The following is a 20,853-nucleotide window of genomic DNA, read 5'->3' as shown; positions in this document are numbered from 1 at the left end:
AGCACACTTGGCCCCCCCTGAATTCGTACCCGATTGAACTTAATTTGTATCAAATAGATTTTAATCTTATTCTTCTAATGCCTGATTCTATACAATTAAGTAGTAAATATTAAGCTATTTTAGATGATTAAAGATTAAATGCTAAGTCAGTAAAATCAAATAAAACACATGTAAAATAATAATTAAAACTTGTGTTTAATTCAGCTATAAAGTGTTTAGAATTGATTGTAATGAGTTCAAAATTTCAAATATACTTTTGTGTCATTAATGAATGGGTCAAATTTATTATTATTGCTGATATTTTATCTCTGTCTAATTATGACTGTAAATGGATTATAGCATTATCCGAACAAGAATGTGAACTGTGGCTAAAAGGTTTGTATCATCTTGTAAATGATACTGTTTGTGCTCCATATCCATTGCAAGTTGAAAGATGGCTACGCAAAGAATTTTATATCATGGAAAATTCGAGAGAAACGTCAGTATAAAAATAAATCAATCACTTAAAACAAAATGTTTTATTTTAATACATCGTTTTTAAAATATAATCATTGAAACGCTGTTTAGGTTAAAATAAAATAAGTATAATCACATTTATTTTATAGAGTAACATTGAAAGATGTAAAATCTTTTTTTCCTCGAGTTCATTGCAAAATATCAACCAGTAAATTACGCGAGTTGTTTCAAGAAGTCGACACAAGGAAGCGCAATGAGCTTAATTTTGACGAGTTTGTCTCCCTCTATAATAAACTTATCTATAATTCAGGGGTAAACATTATATTTTATAATATATTGTTTTATAATCATTTAATACCTGTTGACATTTTATTAGATTTTCAATGAATGTTTTTCAATGTATTGTTCTGCTGATGATACATTCAATGTTCAAAATCTTACTAGGTTTCTGAACGCTGAGCAAGAAAGTTTATGTCTTGAAGAAGAACTTGTGGCTAAACATATGAAAGAATATTTCAAGTATTGTGGAAAAGATTCAAATGATAAGCTACAATTTACCGCAACAGACGTAAGTTACTTTAAATAAATCATCCAAATACTTAATTTGATAACACTGATTGTAAAAAATACACCAAACTTCAACAATTTATAGCCATCCATTTTATTTTATAACAAAATGTACTTAACACTAACAATGTTTTCCAAATTCCTATACTAGTAAATATTTGATATTTGCAGATTTGCTATCTTAGGGGGCGGATAAAATTAAGGATATCATATTATCTCTTATCACACATAAAAAAAGATCTAAGAAAGAATAAAAATAAATTGGGTGTAATTTATTTTAATTCTAATTACACTCGTAATAGCATTATATTATGTTATGTATATAAATAAAAAAGAATACATTATGGTATATATAAAGTAATAATTTATATTAATAATAATAAGTGTATTGGTAAAGTAAAATATTTGCTTGTAGATATTAAAATAACTTATTCTAATGAACTCAACATAAGTAGTTGTTTTAAAACTTTAGTTTGACTCGTTTCTCGAATTTCGCCAGCCAAAAACATTTCGTCTACCACGGTGTATACCTTGTAGAAGTTGAAAACCAGATCTAGTTCGCATACGTTGTGGAAATATTCGTTGAGGACTTCGACAAAATTATGAATGGCCTCCAGATAACACAGATTGTTATCGCCCACATCCACGCAGATGCAAAAATATAATCCGGCGTACCTTCTATAAATTATTTTGAAGTTTCGGAATTCTACAAAATTTGTATGTTTTGCATCTCTGACCGTTACAACTGCGTGCACTTCTTCGATAAGCTTTTGTTTCTCGTCATCATCAAAGTTCATATACCATTTGGCTAGTCTAGTTTTTCCTGCTCTGTTTTGTATTAGAATAAAACGGATCATTTTGAAGTGTTGGATAAATTAAAAAAACAACGAAACAAATGCGTAATGAATACAATTACAAAAACCGCGTCAACTAAAAATCAATATCTAGTTATATTATAGACTTTGGACTGGTAAACCGTGAACATAGTTCATACTGCAACTGCATTGGGTAATATGTATTATCAATTTATCATCCACCGCGACCGCGGCTCAGGAGCGTCTAAACACAGGAATGCACCTTATGCACTCTGCGCATGCGCGTAATTTATTCACCACTATCATTGTTAAGCTGTTATCAATACATACCACATATTATATTTGAAAAGTTAATTATTTTGAATTTGTTTCCGTTTACTACATGTTGTATAAATAATATAATAATAACAATTTAAGTGTTAAAATAATTTACAGTTTGTCATTTCATTTTAGTTGTTAAAAAACATGTCAAATGTATAAAGTATAATAATAATATTTAAAGTGCTAAAAAAAAATCAAAAAACATCTATTAATTTTACTTCTTAAAATAAGAATGTTCAGTTTCGTCACAACTTAAAATATATTTTTTTTTTTTTAGTAGTATAGTATTGAGCTGTTCAGTTTCAACTCTCGTTGGTTTTATTAATTCGTTAGGTTTTTCCTGTTTTTTTTTTTTTGTAGAGAAGAATGTGTCTTGAGTTTTAAGTTTTTTATTTGGTGGTTCATTTACTATCTTACTAAAATCTTCATGTGTCTCGTCATTATTTGATGTTGCATCAATGAATGCTTCTAAAGAGTTTAATTGTTTTAATGCTTGTTTAAGATGTTCACTGTTTTTTATATTGTTTATTTTATTGGCTAGACTAATGGCCTTTTCTTTAAATTGTTCTTGCATATTTTCTGTTTTTTTTTTTTCAAGTGTCTTAATATGAACTTGTATTTCATCATCTTTGTTTGAAGTTGCATCAAAATTTATATTTTCTGTATCTGCTGCTGACAAAATAGCAATATCTTCAGAATTTTCTGTTGACATTGTCTTCAGAGCAACATAATGTATGTGCTTACATATCATAGACTTGATTTGGTAATCAGGACAAGAACATTGAAATGTGTGAACACACAACTTACAAATAGAACATATCATTGGACAACATACATCATCATTATTTTTTTTTATTTTATAAAACTGACTTGGTGTAAATTCACTTTCAACACTCCAGTTATTCTCACTATCCAGATTGATTGTAAGTTCAAGTAATGTACTTTTATTGTGTCCAATGATATGTTCTATTTGTAAGTTGTGTGTTCACACATTTCAATGTTCTTGTCCTGATTACCAAATCAAGTCTATGATATGTAAGCACATACATTATGTTGCTCTGAAGACAATGTCAACAGAAAATTCTGAAGATATTGCTATTTTGTCAGCAGCAGATACAGAAAATATAAATTTTGATGCAACTTCAAACAAAGATGATGAAATACAAGTTCATATTAAGACACTTGAAAAAAAAAAAACAGAAAATATGCAAGAACAATTTAAAGAAAAGGCCATTAGTCTAGCCAATAAAATAAACAATATAAAAAACAGTGAACATCTTAAACAAGCATTAAAACAATTAAACTCTTTAGAAGCATTCATTGATGCAACATCAAATAATGACGAGACACATGAAGATTTTAGTAAGATAGTAAATGAACCACCAAATAAAAAACTTAAAACTCAAGACACATTCTTCTCTACAAAAAAAAAAAAACAGGAAAAACCTAACGAATTAATAAAACCAACGAGAGTTGAAACTGAACAGCTCAATACTATACTACTAAAAAAAAAAAAATATATTTTAAGTTGTGACGAAACTGAACATTCTTATTTTAAGAAGTAAAATTAATAGATGTTTTTTGATTTTTTTTTAGCACTTTAAATATTATTATTATACTTTATACATTTGACATGTTTTTTAACAACTAAAATGAAATGACAAACTGTAAATTATTTTAACACTTAAATTGTTATTATTATATTATTTATACAACATGTAGTAAACGGAAACAAATTCAAAATAATTAACTTTTCAAATATAATATGTGGTATGTATTGATAACAGCTTAACAATGATAGTGGTGAATAAATTACGCGCATGCGCAGAGTGCATAAGGTGCATTCCTGTGTTTAGACGCTCCTCGCGGCTCGTATTCCAAATAATATGGCGACCACTGTTAACTGATAACAGTTTTTCGTTTTCAGCTTTGAACTTCCGTTTCTAATTTCCTTCTTATTCTGTCATTCTGTGAAATTTCAAATTTATATATTATCAATAGGCTAATTAAATTACCTTGATATTATTAGAATAGCAATTTTATTTTTAAAGTATTTTTTTGATATTAGAATATTAGATTTGAATAAATTGAAAATGAATAATTACAATTCCATGTTTATGGTTGTACAGAATAATAAATTGTAATAAATATAATTATTTTTCTATAATTATAAATTCATTACAGTAATATTATTTTTTAAATAAAAAAAAATTAAAATATTGTGTTGAATTTTTACATTTTTATTTTGTACTTGCTTTTAATTCTCATTATATATGTATTTATTGACTCAATAAAAAAAATATATTTAATTTAATTGTGCTCATTATTAAACATTTTTCTCTGTCTTACACATGTAGAATATAGTAAAAACATTTTTGTATTTTACTAATTGAGATTTTATTATTTGAATTAAGGTATAAAAACTCAACACTTATAAAACTTATATATTTTTTATTTTGTCAGAAGTTTTTTTTATAATTTTAAGTTATTGATAAATTATAGTAATTAATAACTTAATTAGAAATATAAAAATGTAAAAAAGATTCTGACAAAACATAGATAATATTGTTTAAATATCTATAGTCAGGGACAGACTTACCATTTTTCTTTCCAAGCCATTACAACACTATTATATTTTACAAATAAAAGTAGAAATATACTGAAAAATTGTGGCGTCCCTGAAAGATTTTGCGCCCTAGGCACGTACCTAGGTTGCCTATGTGTAAATCTGCCCTTGTCTATTGTAGGTTATAGCCAACACCTTAATTTCAACAATGTTATCGCAATAAATTAAATACTGAAAAAGTTTATAATATACGTGTATCAGATGAAGAAAAAAATTATAATGATGTACCATCTATAAATGGTTAAATGGTTCTTTGAAAATAACAAAATGGCCTCCTTATATAGTTTCAGATTACGCTTTTAAATTTTGTTTTGGTTAAAAATTTGTTTTAGTATTAAATAGTATCTATCATAATAAAATAATATAATATTTGAATTTTATATTTTTCTTAGTTTATGGATTATTTATTTTCAAAACAAAATGAGATATGGGATCAATATTATGACAATATATTTCAGAACATGACAAAACCACTTTCACATTATTGGATAGCTTCTTCTCATAATACGTTAGTATAATTTGTATATTTTCAAGATATTAAGGTTTATAAATATATTATAAATCTAAAATAATTTATAAATAATGTCCTTAATAGAATACATGATTATGTATTTGTTATATTGAATATTTTAAATTAGATTTTGGGTATATTGTTGTTTATTAATCGATAATTATAAATTATGAACCTCATATATTATTGTATTTTATATTTCTATTCTATAAATATTAAATTAAATTTTATTATCTTTTATATAAATCTTATTATTTATTTTGTTTGTAATATTTATTTTACATACTTATTTTAATCCTTAAGAATATATATTTTTGTATGTAATAGTTAAGTCATACTAGTAAATTATTTAATGTAATAATCTGATATTATATATTTTTTTAGCTATTTAACTGGTGATCAAGTATCTAGTGAAAGTTCAATTGAGGCATATGTAAGGTGTTTACGTTGGGGTTGTCGCTGTATAGAATTAGATTGTTGGGATGGTCCAGACGGACTGCCAATAATATATCATGGACATACATTAACCAGCCGAATAAAATTTTTAGATGTCTTAAAAACAATTAAAGAACATGCTTTTGTTACTTCTCCGTAAAGAAAAATATACACATAGATAAGCATTTATTAATCAATCAGTTAAATAATTATTATTTTTTTTAGGTATCCAGTTATTTTATCAATAGAGGACAACTGTTCAATACCACAACAGCGAAATATGGCATCAACTATGATTGAAGTTTTAGGAGATATGTTAGTTACACAACCAGTTGACCGGAATGAAACTAAAATGCCTTCACCTGATCAACTTATGTATAAGTTCATAATAAAACATAAAAGACTTCCAGATAAAGTTAATGGAGACCAAGCAGTAACAATTAGACATCATGATGATTGTAATAATGTTATATATTTTATATGTTTAATTTTTTTGTTTATTTAAACATAGTTTTGTTTTTAGCTAAAGACACTGATTTAAGAAATACAAAAAAAAACGGAGTACTTTATCTAGAAGATCTGCTGGAAAAAGAATGGAGACCTCATTTTTTTGTACTTTCTGGTAATAAACTCTATTATACAGACCTCTGTAAAACAGATATTGATAATGAAGATGAAGCAGAAGGAGGAGAGTTGGAAACTTGTGAAGTATCAAATGCAAATCGATTAAGAGAAGTTAGTTACATTTATTATATGATTATATATTATCAATATTAAGGACATGGTAAATAATTAGACAGTATGTTTATTGTCAGTATAATTTCTAAAAAAGGCTCAGTCTTAACTATTCTTATAAATTTGGAATTATATATGTTAAATATAAAGCTGTTATTTTTGTTTACTTTAATAGCTGCTTTACAAAATTTAAATTTAATTGTTACTATGTTAATTTAGTTATATTAAAATTTGTCTACTGGACAAAAAAACTGGTTACTTACCACGTTAATAGTTAAATTATTATAAATTAACATAAAACATACTCAGTTAGGTTTATTGTTTTTATTGTATAAAATATTAATAATATATTATTTCTTTATTTTTTGGACAAATTCTATTTATAATACTATTTTTGAACACAAAACATTCAAGCGCATGTTATTTTAATAATTTTTCTTTTGCCTAGCAAAAATTAAAGCCCAACAATATTATTTTTTAAGGACCAAAAATTGACTAGGTTTTATTTGAGAAAGCTCTAAAAATATATATGTATATGTTATTATATAATATTGAATATTCATTGTTTGATTTTATCAGTAAAAGATTACTTTTATAATAAAATATATCTTAGTATAATATTTGTTTTATAATGATATTTATTCAGATTATTAATTTGTTTTTGCTATATCATATTATTATCTCCAAGTCGCATTATTTGCATAATACATTTTTGATTGTAATACATTTTTGCAGGGTATACCTAATGATGAATTACATTTTGGAGAATACTGGTTTCATGGAAAATTAGCTCGTGGTAGAAATGAAGCTGAAGAACTATTGAAACAGTATCAGCATTTTGGAGCTGGTACATTTTTAGTAAGACAAAGTGATACATTCATTGGTGATTATTCCCTTTCATTCTGGTAAATATATAGAGTTAATTATTATTTTAACTAGACATTTATGCGTTTTCATGCTTTATTTGTTAATGCATAGGCATTTAGGTAAAGTAAACCATTGCAGAATACGTTCAAAGCATGATAGAGGTCAAATAAAGTATTATTTGATTGATGGTGCTACATTTGACAGTCTATATAGTTTGATAACTTATTATCGTACATATCCATTACGTATACAAGTAAATTGTTATAAATTTAAATATCACGTTCTAGTTTAAGAGGGTGTCAGCACACTGTTTTTTATCTTTGGCTCATGCACAACATAGACCAAACGTATTTAAGCAGAATCTTTTTTTTTTTATGTTTTTGAGTGCCTAATCTTAGAGTAAAATCACCCATTACAAAAACAGTAGAAAACAATATTTTTGAGGGTATGACATATTGATTTATCTAAATATTGTTTCAAAACAATTTAAACATAATTTTTTTTTATTTTGAAAGTTGAATACAAAATCAAATATCAATAAAATATAAGACCGATATGTCATTCCCTCAAAAATATTATCCTCTATAATTTTTTTAATAGGGATTTTACTCTAAGCTTACTCAAAAATCATAGAAAAATGATTTTAGATGAAATCCTTTTATCTATGTTGTGCATGGGTCTGAGAGAGAAAACATATATTGTACTGACATTCTCCTAAACACATCATATTATATTATATAAGCAGTATAAACATCATATAAACTATTAATAATATAATTTAATTTTAGGAGAGCTATATTATTTTAAATGAACCTGTACCTCAACCTTTAAAACATGAAGGGATGAATTGGTATCTTCCTCACGTTTGTAGAAGTCGAGCAGAGGCATTATTGAGACGAGTACCACAAGAAGGTGCATTTTTGGTGCGACCATGTGAAAATGATAAACATCTTTATGCTATTTCATTTAGGTAAATTATTAAGAAAAATATTTACTATAATTCTTATGAACCAGTTAAAGAGTATTTGTAAATACTGTTATTTTAGAGCTGAAAAGAAGATTAAACACTGTCGCATTAAGCTTGAAGGTCGATTATACACTATTGGTGTAAAGCAGTTTGAAAGCCTAGTGGAACTTATTAAATATTACGAACAAAATTATTTGTATAAAAAAATTAAGCTATGGTTTCCTGTAAATGAAGATATTGTTCAAAGAATGGGAACTGTAAGTATAATATATATATTATGTTAAGACAATATTTTAAAAATTATTATTTATTTATTAAATTAAACTTAGGTATATTATAAGATTGTAATTTTAAAGTGTTACCAGTCATTTTTTACATTCTATATTATTACTTGGTAATTAATGAATTACTTATTTCTTTATTAGTTTAGATTACTACTTAGTTATTGGAGTAGGTAGAATTAAATAGTTTAATTTTGAAACAGTTTGTCCATTCCATATTGGCATCACTTGGGGTGTAGCGATAGATTTCTTTTGTTGAACTGCTGATTTTGTGCTTGGTAAACCCATAAATCCCAAAGCTGGCACACAATCTGAACAAAGTGGTATAGGTTGAAGTGGTTTGTTTGATTTAACTGTTGGAGGCTTAAGTGTTTTTCCATTACAGTCAGATTGTGGTTGTTGGCCAAATGTTAAGTGCATAGGGCTTGATGTGAGTGATTTTAAATCTATTGGTGGTTCACCAGGATTCAAATAAAACATTAATGTTTGTGGTGTTTTTGATTTGTCTTGGGTTTCTAATGGTTTAGGTTTGTCATGTGTTTCTAATGGTTTGGATTTTTCATGTTTTTCTATTGGTTTTGATTTTTCAAATTTATTATATTCTGGTTTAATCGAGTCTTTTACTGCCATTTGTTGGGAACCTTCTGCTTGTTCCGAACCCTTGTAAAAACTACCTCCACTTAAAATTTGCATTAAATTAAAACCATTTTTACCAGAATCTGTTTGTGGTTGAGGTGGTTGGGGTTTATTTTCCGCTATGGAATAATCATTTTGGATCATATTGGTGTATACTGGTAACATAACCATTGAATTTGGATCGTAATAATAAAGTGGCTGTGTTGGTGTTGGAAGATTAGACTTCTTATTTCCTTTGTAATTTCCTGGTTGAGGAGAGGTTGAACTTGGTTGAGAATAATAAATTCCAGAATTATCATATGCCTGTTGTTTAATATCTCCACGTGTTCCAAATCCCGCAAAATAACCTTGGTTAAACAAATTTGGCGGTTGTTGAATTTGTGATGGGCGGTTATAATTAACTTGTGTATCATATAATGATCCAAAAATTGATGGATTATATCCAACTAATCTTAATGGCTTATTTGATAATTGTTGGCTTTTAAATTTTGAATGTCCGTGACTTGGTTGATAACTTTCCTGTTGTTCCATTTCTATAGAATCCGTTTCAACCATTTTTAATGGCTTATCAGGTAATGCACTCTTAAAATTTAACTGAGGATCTAACTGCCCATGCTCTCCATTTATATTTTGTATCATTTTAACAATATCTTTTTTTATAGCTTCATCATCATTGATTTTTAAATCATCTGTACTTACTGGGCTTGGTTTTTTAAAAGGTATTGTAAATTCTGTTTGTTTAATTGTAATTCCCTCATCTTGAATTAATACTTGATCTGTTACCTGTTCATCTTTTACATCATCTTTACGGTCTTCAGTTTGGTTTGTGCTTATAAGTTCAGTTAGTTTAGTAAGTTTTTCAGTGCTCTCTGCTAAATTATATTCATCCCTTGAATCCATTTCAATTGGTTTTGATGATTTTTGTTCTTGTGTATTTAAGGGTTCTACAACTATTGGTGATGCTTCTGAAGACAGAGTTGATTCCTTTAAAATATCAGTTTGTATATTATATACAGGATTATTTAAAGATATCTTTAAGGGTGAAGCACCAACATTAGTATTAACATCAGTTTGTAATCCATTAGATTTATCAACACGGTAATTAACAATCCGTATATCTCCATTAGAATCAGCTATATTATATGATCCGACTTTTTCCCCATTCTTGTTTTCTTCTTGTGATGGTTTGTATTCCCCTATATTTTTATCATCTTGTACATAGTAATGAAAACGGTACTGTGGAATCTGTAATTTAATCACATTGATTATACATTAATTAATACTAAAATATATTTTCCTTGAAAATGTAACTTATTTATTACCTCTTGTATTTTGGATATTCCCCTTGTTCCTGGCACTCTAGTTGATTTTACTCTAATAATAAGTGCAATAAGTACAAACATCTGAAAATTATACAAATTTAATTTCTTTGAATTTAATTTTTATAATATTATGTAATGATGACTACCATTATCAGAGTGAAGAATAGTGTCTTTATTGAGATTTTTTTTGACAACAAAAAATATGTAAATAAATGTATGATGTATAATCCAGAACTGCAAAATGTATGCAGCATAACACACAAAAATAAATGTATTTAAGAAAGCGACATATGTTGTAGAATAATATAATATGTTTTTACAAAATTTAACCAACTCTTTAAAAAAAATATAGAGTAGTGCACATTATTTGTATTTGTACTAGTAATTAATTACCTAATTGATTTATGTTCTAAAGTAAAAATCAATTTCCAAAATGATCAGTTTGTAGGTTATGAAGTTATTCTGGGCTTATGTGTATCATATAAAATAGTATTAGTTTAGCTTATAATAAATTGTTTAAGCATATTTATATACTAATTGGTTAAAAATACCTTTAAAAAATAATTATTATTCATTTATTCATTTTGACGCTGAAGTTGAGAAAAAGTTATTTAAAGCTCATATTTTATTGATTTTATTTATTAGAAATTGAATCATTTAATAGAAACAATGAAGTAAAATTATTCCTTTTTAAATTTATATTCCGAGCATAGCTAATTTTAAAATTTTATATTCTTAGTAATTTTACAATAGTTTGGAGAGTTGGGAGGGTTAAAGATATTTTTTAAAGTAGAAAAAAAATGCCTTATTTAAAAATTTTAGTATCGTATAAAATTGGATCTAGTTGAAACTTTGAGGGTCAAAAGTACACATACTTAAAAATAAAAATATTTACGCAATACCATTTTTTGACAAAATCTATTTTGTTGTATTCAAAAACAAATAACTATAAATAGGTACTTCGATTTTTAATTGACTAATTTTATAATCATTTTTTAAATGTAGTTCAATTTTCAAAATATTTTAGCTCATCTATGAGGTTATTTATAGATATTTAAAATGTTTGACATTTTTTAGTTTTTTTTTTTCTATTAATATTAATAATGTGCACATTTTTTTTTATGGCAAAATTTCGTAAAATTTTTATTTTTATTTAAACTTGAAAATTTTAATTAAGTTCCTCAGAAATTATAGAAGCTAAAACATTTAAAATTTGTTCAACAAAATTGTGAAGTACACAAAAAAAATATTCATAATTTCTAAAAAAGTATGTACTTAAAAATTTCAATCGTGTACGTATAAACAAGTGTTCAATAATAAGTTACTAAGAAATAAACAATAAGTTACCAAATACCAATGGTCAGACGATTAGATATTATTTGGAATAATAATGCGATATAGATTAAATGAACATCTCACTTTTGTTGTCAAATATTCGACTGTGACGATGGCAATAAATAATTAATAGCTATGTAAAATAATATTGAGTATTATATTCAATATTGGAACAAAAAAATCAAATTTTTTAGAAAATACTTGTATTAAATATGTACAGGAAATCAATGAGATGCATTTTTCCTTGAAATCGAAGTAATATGCAAAATATGCATTTTCATTTTTCAGTTTTTAAACTTATCATCGTATATTTCAGAATTCTAACTTAGTCTGTTATAAATTGAGAGTGTATAGAACAATATGAAACTTCTACAACTTCCGAGCCCTATTTTTAAGTTATTACAGAAACTGAAAAATAGTTAAAATGTATTATACCTATCTATAATATTTTTATCACTATTTAAGTTCAAATATTTAATCATTTGAATATTTAAACGAAAAATAACGATATTAGTTAGTCTGTTGTAATTCCAAAAATATTATTCATAGAGATTTGAAACTTTTCAACACAAGATATACTATTTTTATATTTTACTATTATTCATAGTCATTAATAGAACCTACTATTACTTAAATATATGTTATATAGTATAATATATCGACTCTTACTTATACATTAAAATATTGAATATTTAAACTTTCAATCAGTTTTAATTTGTTATGCATTTCAATGAATAACAAAACTAATATCATTTATTTATTTACGTCTGTTGTTTAAAGAACTAAGAGTTATTATAACTTGTATAAAAATAAAATATTGTAATGGTCCAATAGCTCGTCATCCCCTGTCCCAATAGTTATAAACCACCTGTCTTGTAAAAAAAGGCGCGTATCTAAAAAAAAAAAATAATATTTGTGAGCATTGTAACCATTCAACAATAGAATCTTTTTTTTTAATATACTACCCCAGGTAGTCTGTAGTCATAATCTTTTTTGGTATAATAATTATTTTTAACGTTTGATGTTGACTTCAAATGTGTTTATGATATATTATTACGCGACTAAGCGTCTGCTTCATCATTTATATTTATTTTAATGTTATTTATTAGACATTCATATTTTTATACATGTGTCAATGTATTATTTTTGTTAATAATTATATTATCGAATGAAATATGAACATAGGTATTTTTACCGTTGTTAATTTGATATCAAGCGTAATATCGTATTATTATTTGTTTAGTTAAATTTATTTGAATTTGCTTATTTAATATTTGAAAGTTAATAATGAATAAATATTATTACAAATTTATGCATGACACGCGTTAAAAAAAAGTATCTTCGATAATTTATGTTTGTTTTGAATCTAAAGTGTAAATAATTTAATAGTGAAGAATAATCAATATTTTAATAAGTAGCAACTAAATATAAATTTAAGAATTGATATTACCATAATTATTAGTTTATTAATAAATCAATGATTGGTGTTATTATAAAATTAGATTTGCTTACAATATAAAAATAATTTAGAATTTAAATAAGTATTCATTATTGAAGTTATTTTTGTTATCTCACCATTTTGTACATACTATATAATTTTTATATTTTTCCGAAATACTGATGTTTGCACTATTTACTTAAATAATTTAATAATGCTTGGGGACTTAAAAATATTTATTAGATACATGAACAGTATTTTTTACTATATGTCCATATATATTTTTACTTATTACAAATGTATTAAAATATAAATACGTAATGACACTTCTACATTTGTTCTTTAGAGTAAAATATATTATCCTGAAACAATGTCTATTTATGATGAGTGTTCATAAATAAATATTTAACTGTAAAGTTACACTATTTGTTTATGCAGAATTGTATAATATACTTATTACAATACTACAATTTTAAATAAACATAATGTAATTTTTTTATGGAAATTAATTTATACTTTATTCTAAATCTATAAAAAACAAGCAGTACTATTTTTTTAATATTTTTAATTTATTATATAATTATAATTAACACAAGTGCTATACAACTGCCTGCGACGCAAAGAAAAAATTAATTATTTCAATTTTCAATTATATGATGCTTTTAAAATCATAATTGTTATCTCTACGTTATAGTAATTAATAATTAAAATTTTATTATAGAAAGCTACTGCGCTAAAAAAATCATTCCAGCTTAGAATAATATTATCTTTGCGGTAGTCCGCGTTAGTATGACTCATTTGGGATAGTATGCTTTGGCAGTTGGCGGCCTAAAATTCATTGAACATAATTTTTTAACCATTTTTTGTATGGCCGCCGTCGACAGTAAACGTAGGCAAGAAATTAAATATATAAATTATTTTTTATATTCAGATGATATTATTGGAATTATACTATTTTATAATTGCGTATATATGAAATATTTTTTTTATTTGGATAGAATATGTGAATGCAACATGAAAACAAATTTAAAAATTAACATCCCTATGGTGTAACAAAAATAATTGAACGGATCATGTTTCTCACCTGTACGACATTCTTTAACTGCAACTCCATCTTTCTCATTGTTGAAACCGCAGACAGAACCCTGCTGTTTGAATGAAATAATTATACTGATGCGTGTAGCTCGTCATCAACCCCCTTTTATAATCTTCAGTCTTGACTTCTTTCACTGCTACCACCTCCGCACTACCTGCTTGTCCTGTGCCACTACAAATATTCCATTAGGGATTCTCATATAATGTGATGTTTATTTAAATGTGTGTATCATATAATGGAAATATGTATAATCTAGTTTTAAAACTATTCTCACAATATTAATCGGTTTGGTAAATTGTGTAAACAAAGTGCTTACTTATTTTTTAGGTAATTAGTTAAAATACAGTTATCAAAACGAGTTGTCTAAGTATGTACATGAATAGATAAAGTTCTGTGTATAATTTTAGTACACCTTGATCATTTGGGTATGTTCCGCTTACCCCGCGCACCATGAATGTATTTGGGTAATTCTATATACTGGAACATCGGGTTTTCCAGTGGATTACTGTCTCTACATCAAAACTAGACATAATGTATAGTAACATTAGAATGAGTTGCCTCTTTCTTTCTTTAGTAAATAATTTTAACTTCTTGAGTTGTTTCAATAATGTGTTTTAAAATAATTTATAATATATATTATTTTCAGTTATTTACAGTTCTTGTATTCTCGATCTCAAAATCGATTTATTTTAACATCTTTAACTTAAAAAAAAAAAAAAAAATTAAAACGAACTATAATTTAACTTTTTTCTAAATTTATCTTTTAGATACCATATTGATGAATGTTTCTATGATTGTAGCTTTTAAAATAAAATTTAAATGAAAACTTTAAAAGGGTTTTACAGTCGTACGTGAACGTAGTTTGGGAATAACATACCTATCTATGAATTAGTTTATATATACTGTAATACAATTTTGACTTGTGTGATTTCTATCAATAGAAATGGAAAAATATTTAGTTAGAATACATGAAAAAAATGAAAATATTAATTATTTGTCAATTGTATTTTTTACAACAATTTTGAAATTCATTTATGAAATTATACGACGATGAATTTGTAAAAAATGCATTCAAAATTATATAAATTTATTAAAAGAGATATTTTATGTAGGTATTTTTTTTATTTCACGCCTTTATTAAAAATAATGTGTTGTATCAGTATTATCTTGTCACCCTTCCGATTTTCGGCGTAGTCTTTTGTACAGTTTTTATGAGCTACTTTTATTTATGTCTGGTTTTTGTAACTATCATTATTTCAAAAACACCTATACGTCTAGTGGTTTCACCCTCAGATATTACATTATGTTTGTTATTATGTGAATCACATAATATCCAGCTATCCTCCAGGAGATACAACACGAGAGATGAGACGCTAAGCTACCACCATAACCGGTTTAGGTATAAATAACAAAATCTGTACCCAGTCACCTATTGAAGCAATATAATTTAAAAATTCCAAGATCAGGTTTCTCGGATACTAAATAATAATGAAAAAAAGAGTTCTAATGACGTATTGTTACAAAAGGTATATTAAACCGTTCGACCCTTATTGAAGGTTCATCGAACTTCAAATGACCTCTCTAATTTGTAGTTTTTAATCTTTCTAGAGTACATGTTGAATTAATAATAAATTATTATTTAAAATAAAATAATATTGGTTATACTATATTTGTAGGCTTATAGTATGTTATACACTGCACCCCTGCATCGGAATGAATTAAATATGTTTACATTTAATGAATGTTATTGATATTACTATATTAGTAATATAAATTAAACTAACATATTCAGCATATTTACGAAAAAAAGTCTTTTACTTTTATATAATATAATATTAATTAATATTATAGATATAACATTTTTAAGTAGAGCATTAAAATTAAAAAAGGTAGGTAAACTCTACTGTACATTACGTGTCGATTGGGCTACTATTATAGCCTATAGGCTGTTAAATTTGAATCGACATATTGTATACGAAAAATAATTCTAAGCGGAAAAGATCTATCTGCCTGCTTGCTACCAACTGATATGTTTTTTTTTTTTTTGGTATAGATATTAAAGTTATTTATTTTATTAGGTTGATATATTTTTTTCCGAAAATATTGCATTTATTATAATAATATATATTTATACCATAATACCATATTATATATTATAGTAGTATGAGAATATAGTATAATAACACACAATTTAATAATATCTTTCTGTTAAAAATTTAAAATTAAAATATTTTTACTTATAATTACCATATAGTTTATTGATATAAAACTTCAATTGTGTACTTAATGATTGTATATTATAGTTATTTTGTTTCCGTGCTTAAGTTAATATTAATAATTTTTATGTTTTCAGGATATCGACGATTCTTCTATTTCGTGTACTCCTGGTTATATGGATCCGAGTAGTTTCATCAAGAAGGTGAATAAAATTAACTTCATAAGTTAGATTGACCATTTGGCCCTGTGGCTGAGTGGGTTATTATTATTATTATTATTCGTTGGAATTAATATTTTTTAAATTATCATAATATATTGCTTCTAGAAAAAAAAATTTAATGTTTATATGATTCTGAAGTGTTTAAGTAAATATATTTATTTATACCTTATTTATTAAATTTTTTTATTTATACTTTATTTATTAAATGTAGTTATTTAATGTATTATGGTATATTATTTTATATAAGAGTATGATAACAAATAGTGGCACACAAACATTTCCAACTAATTTGTGTAGTAAATAATTTTTACCCCTCTACTACCCATCACTCTAATAATAATTTCACAAAAATCTAACTAGTAAATATGTTATAACTTGATACCATCATTTTTAATATAATCTAGAAATACCTAAATATTGTACATTGTACATGCTAGTTAACAGGGCCCACACACCACCATTATACTACCACTTACTACTTGGTAAGCAGTTAACTGTCCAGTGTATATATATATTATATTTTATAGTACTAATATAAGTAATTATCATGTACTAATTATTAGAATTTTTCTTATTTTTATCTAAAAGTAAATGTACAATAATATTTTTTTATGATTTATAGGTTACTGTAAAAGCAACATTTGATTATGAGAGCCGACAAGATGATGAATTGTCATTTTGTAAGCATGCTGTAATTACAAATGTAGTGAAACAGGACAGTGGTTGGTGGCGTGGTGATTATGGTGGAAAACGCCAACATTGGTTTCCCAGTAATCATGTAGAAGAATTACAGGAAGCACACATAGAAAAATCTGACAGTGGTGTAAGCATAAGGACCTTAGTAAAGCATAATGAATATCAATTTACTTGAAATTTTTAATAATAATTATTATATATGATATGATACTATATGTCAATACTGTGTCTCACTATGTTAATAACTTTTATCTAATTTATATTTTAGATTTTTAGTGATGATGAATGTATTAATTTTACAATGATGTATGTGTGATTTTTTCTGTATGTTATCAACTTTTGGGACAGTAAAAATTTTTTTAACTTTTTGGATGTAGTTACTGGTAACAAACTAAATCTAAGTGGTACTTTTAGAGGGTAAAAAAAAAATTTGATATTTTTCAAAATAAAGTTAAGAAACTAAAAATGGGAATTTTCTCACAAAATCAGTATTTGACAAAATCAATTTTGTTTTTTTATTGTAATAAATAAACTACTTTAGAGATTTTACATTTTTATATTCATATCAGCATTTAATAGAAATGACAACATTTACAAAATCTTTTGACTTTTTTATCTATTAATAGCAATTTTTTTTCTATCAATGTCGGTATAAAAACATTCTTTAAAAACCTTCAAAATTTTATATAAGGTTCAGGGTTCCTCATAACTTGTTATTGTTGGAATTTGATAAAAATTTAGAATATATATAAATACAGTATTTAAATAGATGTTTTATGTTTAAATTTGAAAAAAGTAAGATATTTAAACGAAGAATAACAATTTTAATTATTTTATTGTAATTTAAGGTACTTATCGGTTATAGCGACTACTTAACCTAATAACTATTCAGTAATAAATAAAAAATTTGGTTTTCGGGATTATCACAGTAATGAGATGATAAAGACATTGAGTGGTGGTTTTTATTAGTATTGGTATGGGCATTTTTTTCAGATAAGTAAAATGAGTACATGACATTTTATTTTTAATGGGCATACCTGATGCCATTTGCCATTTACTAAAGAAATTGCTAACACCATTGTTATATAGATACTTTTCATATTGTCAATATTTTTTGTAGTGCAGTGTAGTTTGTTAAACGTGTAATTTTTTAAAGTAATAATTGCAAATCTGGGATTTACCACCAAATGAAAAAGATACCCTGGCTTTTTTCAAGAATATGGTTACTAAGCTAAATTGTACTTTGGAAAAAACAAATATTTTTGAAATGTAGTATTAAATTATGCCTAAAAAGAAATTAAACATGCGTTTTGGTAATCGGTTTGTTGGCAATGCCGTTTCATTTGTACGCACTTAACGCTTTATGTATTGTTGAACAGAAGAAATGACTTCTTTAAATTGGTGTCTATCAAAGTTAAATATGTGTGGCGATACTTTTGTGAATTGGAATAATTATATGAGAAAAATATGTGTTCTTATCTTAAAAACTCATGATGTGAAAATTGATGGTTAGTAAAGGCTGACAGACTTTGAAAATGTTTTTCATATGCAATGATTTATCATTGAATTCAAATTTAACATATTATACATTCAACTACTTTTCCCCTTTTGAAAATGATGAGAAATTCAAATACTTGGTTCTTGTGTTAAAACACTTTATAAATCTGAAATGGGCAATTTAAAAGACTTATTTATATATTATAATACTTCAAAAGTTAAATTATTAATTCTTGTTAAATATGTATGGTTGAGAAATAGATTAGTAGGAGAGTGGAAATTAAGGGAAATTAAGGATAAATAGCATGAGATACTGCATTTAAATGTGTTCATATCTAATCTAATTAATAATAATAATAACTATTTGTTTTTATTTAAATATGTTTTAGTCAACAGAGTCGATGTTTTTGGGAAATTCACAAAAAGGAAGTTTAGACTTAACTGGTGCTTTAGTTGAGATTGGCAAATTAAATCAATTAAAACTTGAGTGGATGATCAAAATACAAACTTCTAATGCATGCACCCCATTCGTTGTAGGCGCAGTATCACGGGAACAAGCTGAAGAATGGAGAAATCTTATTATTGAAACTGCTCACAATGCCAGTGCAAGAGTAATATAAGCTAATAATTTAATTTAAATCTTAAATTAATATTAAATATTGTTTTATTTTATCAGGAAACAGAAAATAAAAAAATGGAAAGACAGTTGAAAATTGCCAAAGAAATATCTGATCTTATTATTTATTGTCGATCAGTGGCTTTTTGTCTAGAAACTCAACGAGAACGTGGATTTGTACATAATGAAATGTCTTCTTTTCCTGAAAATAAAGCGGAAAAACTTATGTGTCATCAAGAAAGTGTGTTTTTCTTTCGTTATCATCAAGTTCAATTTAGTAGAGTATTTCCTAAAGGTCAACGCATTGACTCTTCTAATTATTCACCAATAGCTATATGGAATACAGGATGTCAGATGGCTGCTCTGAATTACCAGTCACCAGGTAAACAACTAAATTATTTATTGATAATAACATTTTATAATAATTTAATTTTTGGGTTTTAGATAAAGCAATGCAATTAAACCAAGCCAAATTTCGTTTGAATGGTGGTTGTGGATATGTATTGAAACCAGATTATATGTTAGATGAAAGTGATAAACTTTCAACTAATTGGATGGAAGAGACATTGTCTATAACAATTTGCATTATTGCTGGTCGACATGTTGGTAGACCCGGCCGTAATGGAATTTCTAATCCATTTGTTATTGTTGAGGTGTATGGAGCTGAATACGATTCAGGATTAAAATTAAATACCCGCACAATACGTAAGTTTAATTTTGTATTCTGGCTGAATTTTGTATGCAACAGTTTTATATTTTTATAGCTGACAATGGATTTAATCCAGTTTGGAATGAAACATCTGAATTTGAAATTGCAAATCCTGCAGTTGCATTTATTAGGTTTGTCGTGAATGATGAAGATATGTTTGGTGATTCTAATTTCATAGGACAAGGAACATATCCGGTAAATTTTTTTTCATTTTTTTTTATATTATATATTACTTTTCTAATTTCTTATTGTTTCAGATAATTTCATTGAGGTCAGGCTATAGAAGTATTCCATTAAAAAATGGCTATTCTGAAGATATTCCTTTGGCATCTCTCTTATTACATATTACAATCAGAAGTAATACTGTTAGTAAAACAAACAATAACTTTTTTTTAAAATCACTAAGTTAATTATTTTGAGCATAAGTAAATGATTATTATTTATTTCTAACTAATTATTTTTTAACTTTTTCATTTAAATAAATAATAAA

General features: G+C 25.7%; 4 protein-coding genes across 4 annotated transcripts in view; 1 reads left to right on the top strand and 3 right to left on the bottom strand.

Annotated features, from left to right (window-relative positions):
* The window catches only part of LOC113553365 (dnaJ homolog subfamily C member 22), a 15,270-nt gene extending 14,115 nt beyond the window's left edge, over nt 1–1,155 (bottom strand). Inside the window, exons 1-2 of the mRNA XM_026956670.1 lie at nt 1,015–1,155; nt 815–950 (exon numbers count right to left, since the gene is read on the bottom strand). The gene's annotated coding sequence lies outside the window, so the exon portion shown is untranslated. The remainder of the gene's footprint in view (nt 1–814; nt 951–1,014) is intronic.
* LOC113553363 (1-phosphatidylinositol 4,5-bisphosphate phosphodiesterase gamma-1) overlaps nt 1–20,853 on the top strand; it is a 23,844-nt gene extending 2,991 nt beyond the window's left edge. Inside the window, exons 3-20 of the mRNA XM_026956668.1 lie at nt 340–478; nt 606–768; nt 833–1,024; nt 5,178–5,293; nt 5,681–5,887; nt 5,957–6,189; nt 6,255–6,466; nt 7,202–7,371; nt 7,445–7,586; nt 8,122–8,303; nt 8,380–8,557; nt 16,762–16,827; nt 17,468–17,668; nt 19,428–19,649; nt 19,715–20,036; nt 20,099–20,359; nt 20,419–20,558; nt 20,621–20,853. Coding sequence (XP_026812469.1) covers nt 340–478; nt 606–768; nt 833–1,024; nt 5,178–5,293; nt 5,681–5,887; nt 5,957–6,189; nt 6,255–6,466; nt 7,202–7,371; nt 7,445–7,586; nt 8,122–8,303; nt 8,380–8,557; nt 16,762–16,827; nt 17,468–17,668; nt 19,428–19,649; nt 19,715–20,036; nt 20,099–20,359; nt 20,419–20,558; nt 20,621–20,773 — 3,299 coding nt within the window. The 3' untranslated portion in view covers nt 20,774–20,853. The remainder of the gene's footprint in view (nt 1–339; nt 479–605; nt 769–832; nt 1,025–5,177; nt 5,294–5,680; nt 5,888–5,956; nt 6,190–6,254; nt 6,467–7,201; nt 7,372–7,444; nt 7,587–8,121; nt 8,304–8,379; nt 8,558–16,761; nt 16,828–17,467; nt 17,669–19,427; nt 19,650–19,714; nt 20,037–20,098; nt 20,360–20,418; nt 20,559–20,620) is intronic.
* On the bottom strand, nt 1,094–2,045 carry LOC113553366 (AP-2 complex subunit sigma). Its single transcript, XM_026956671.1, has one exon. The coding sequence runs from the start codon at nt 1,878–1,880 to the stop codon at nt 1,452–1,454; it is 429 nt and encodes a 142-aa protein (XP_026812472.1). The 5' UTR covers nt 1,881–2,045; the 3' UTR covers nt 1,094–1,451.
* LOC113553364 lies at nt 8,598–14,580 on the bottom strand. Its single transcript, XM_026956669.1, has 3 exons — nt 14,397–14,580; nt 10,540–10,620; nt 8,598–10,462 (listed from the first exon to the last, which is right to left on the bottom strand). Exons 1-3 carry the CDS (start codon nt 14,433–14,435, stop codon nt 8,735–8,737), a joined length of 1,848 nt encoding a protein of 615 aa, XP_026812470.1. The 5' UTR covers nt 14,436–14,580; the 3' UTR covers nt 8,598–8,734.

This window comes from Rhopalosiphum maidis, chromosome 2 (genome assembly GCF_003676215.2).
Source record: "Rhopalosiphum maidis isolate BTI-1 chromosome 2, ASM367621v3, whole genome shotgun sequence".
NCBI lineage: Eukaryota > Metazoa > Arthropoda > Insecta > Hemiptera > Aphididae > Rhopalosiphum > Rhopalosiphum maidis.
This window is presented reverse-complemented; position numbering and strand designations above follow the sequence as displayed.

What these genes read in the sequence shown, in the direction of transcription:
- LOC113553366 (XM_026956671.1), bottom strand. Translation starts at nt 1,880, where the DNA reads ATGATCCGTTTTATTCTAATACAAAACAGAGCAGGAAAAACTAGACTA.
- LOC113553364 (XM_026956669.1), bottom strand. Translation starts at nt 14,435, where the DNA reads ATGAGAAAGATGGAGTTGCAGTTAAAGAATGTCGTACAG. An exon ending in AGTTAAAGAATGTCGTACAG is followed by an intron (nt 10,621 to 14,396) that starts GTGAGAAACATG and finishes TATAATTTTCAG; the next exon opens with ATGTTTGTACTTATTGCACT. An exon ending in GAATATCCAAAATACAAGAG is followed by an intron (nt 10,463 to 10,539) that starts GTAATAAATAAG and finishes ATTAAATTACAG; the next exon opens with ATTCCACAGTACCGTTTTCA.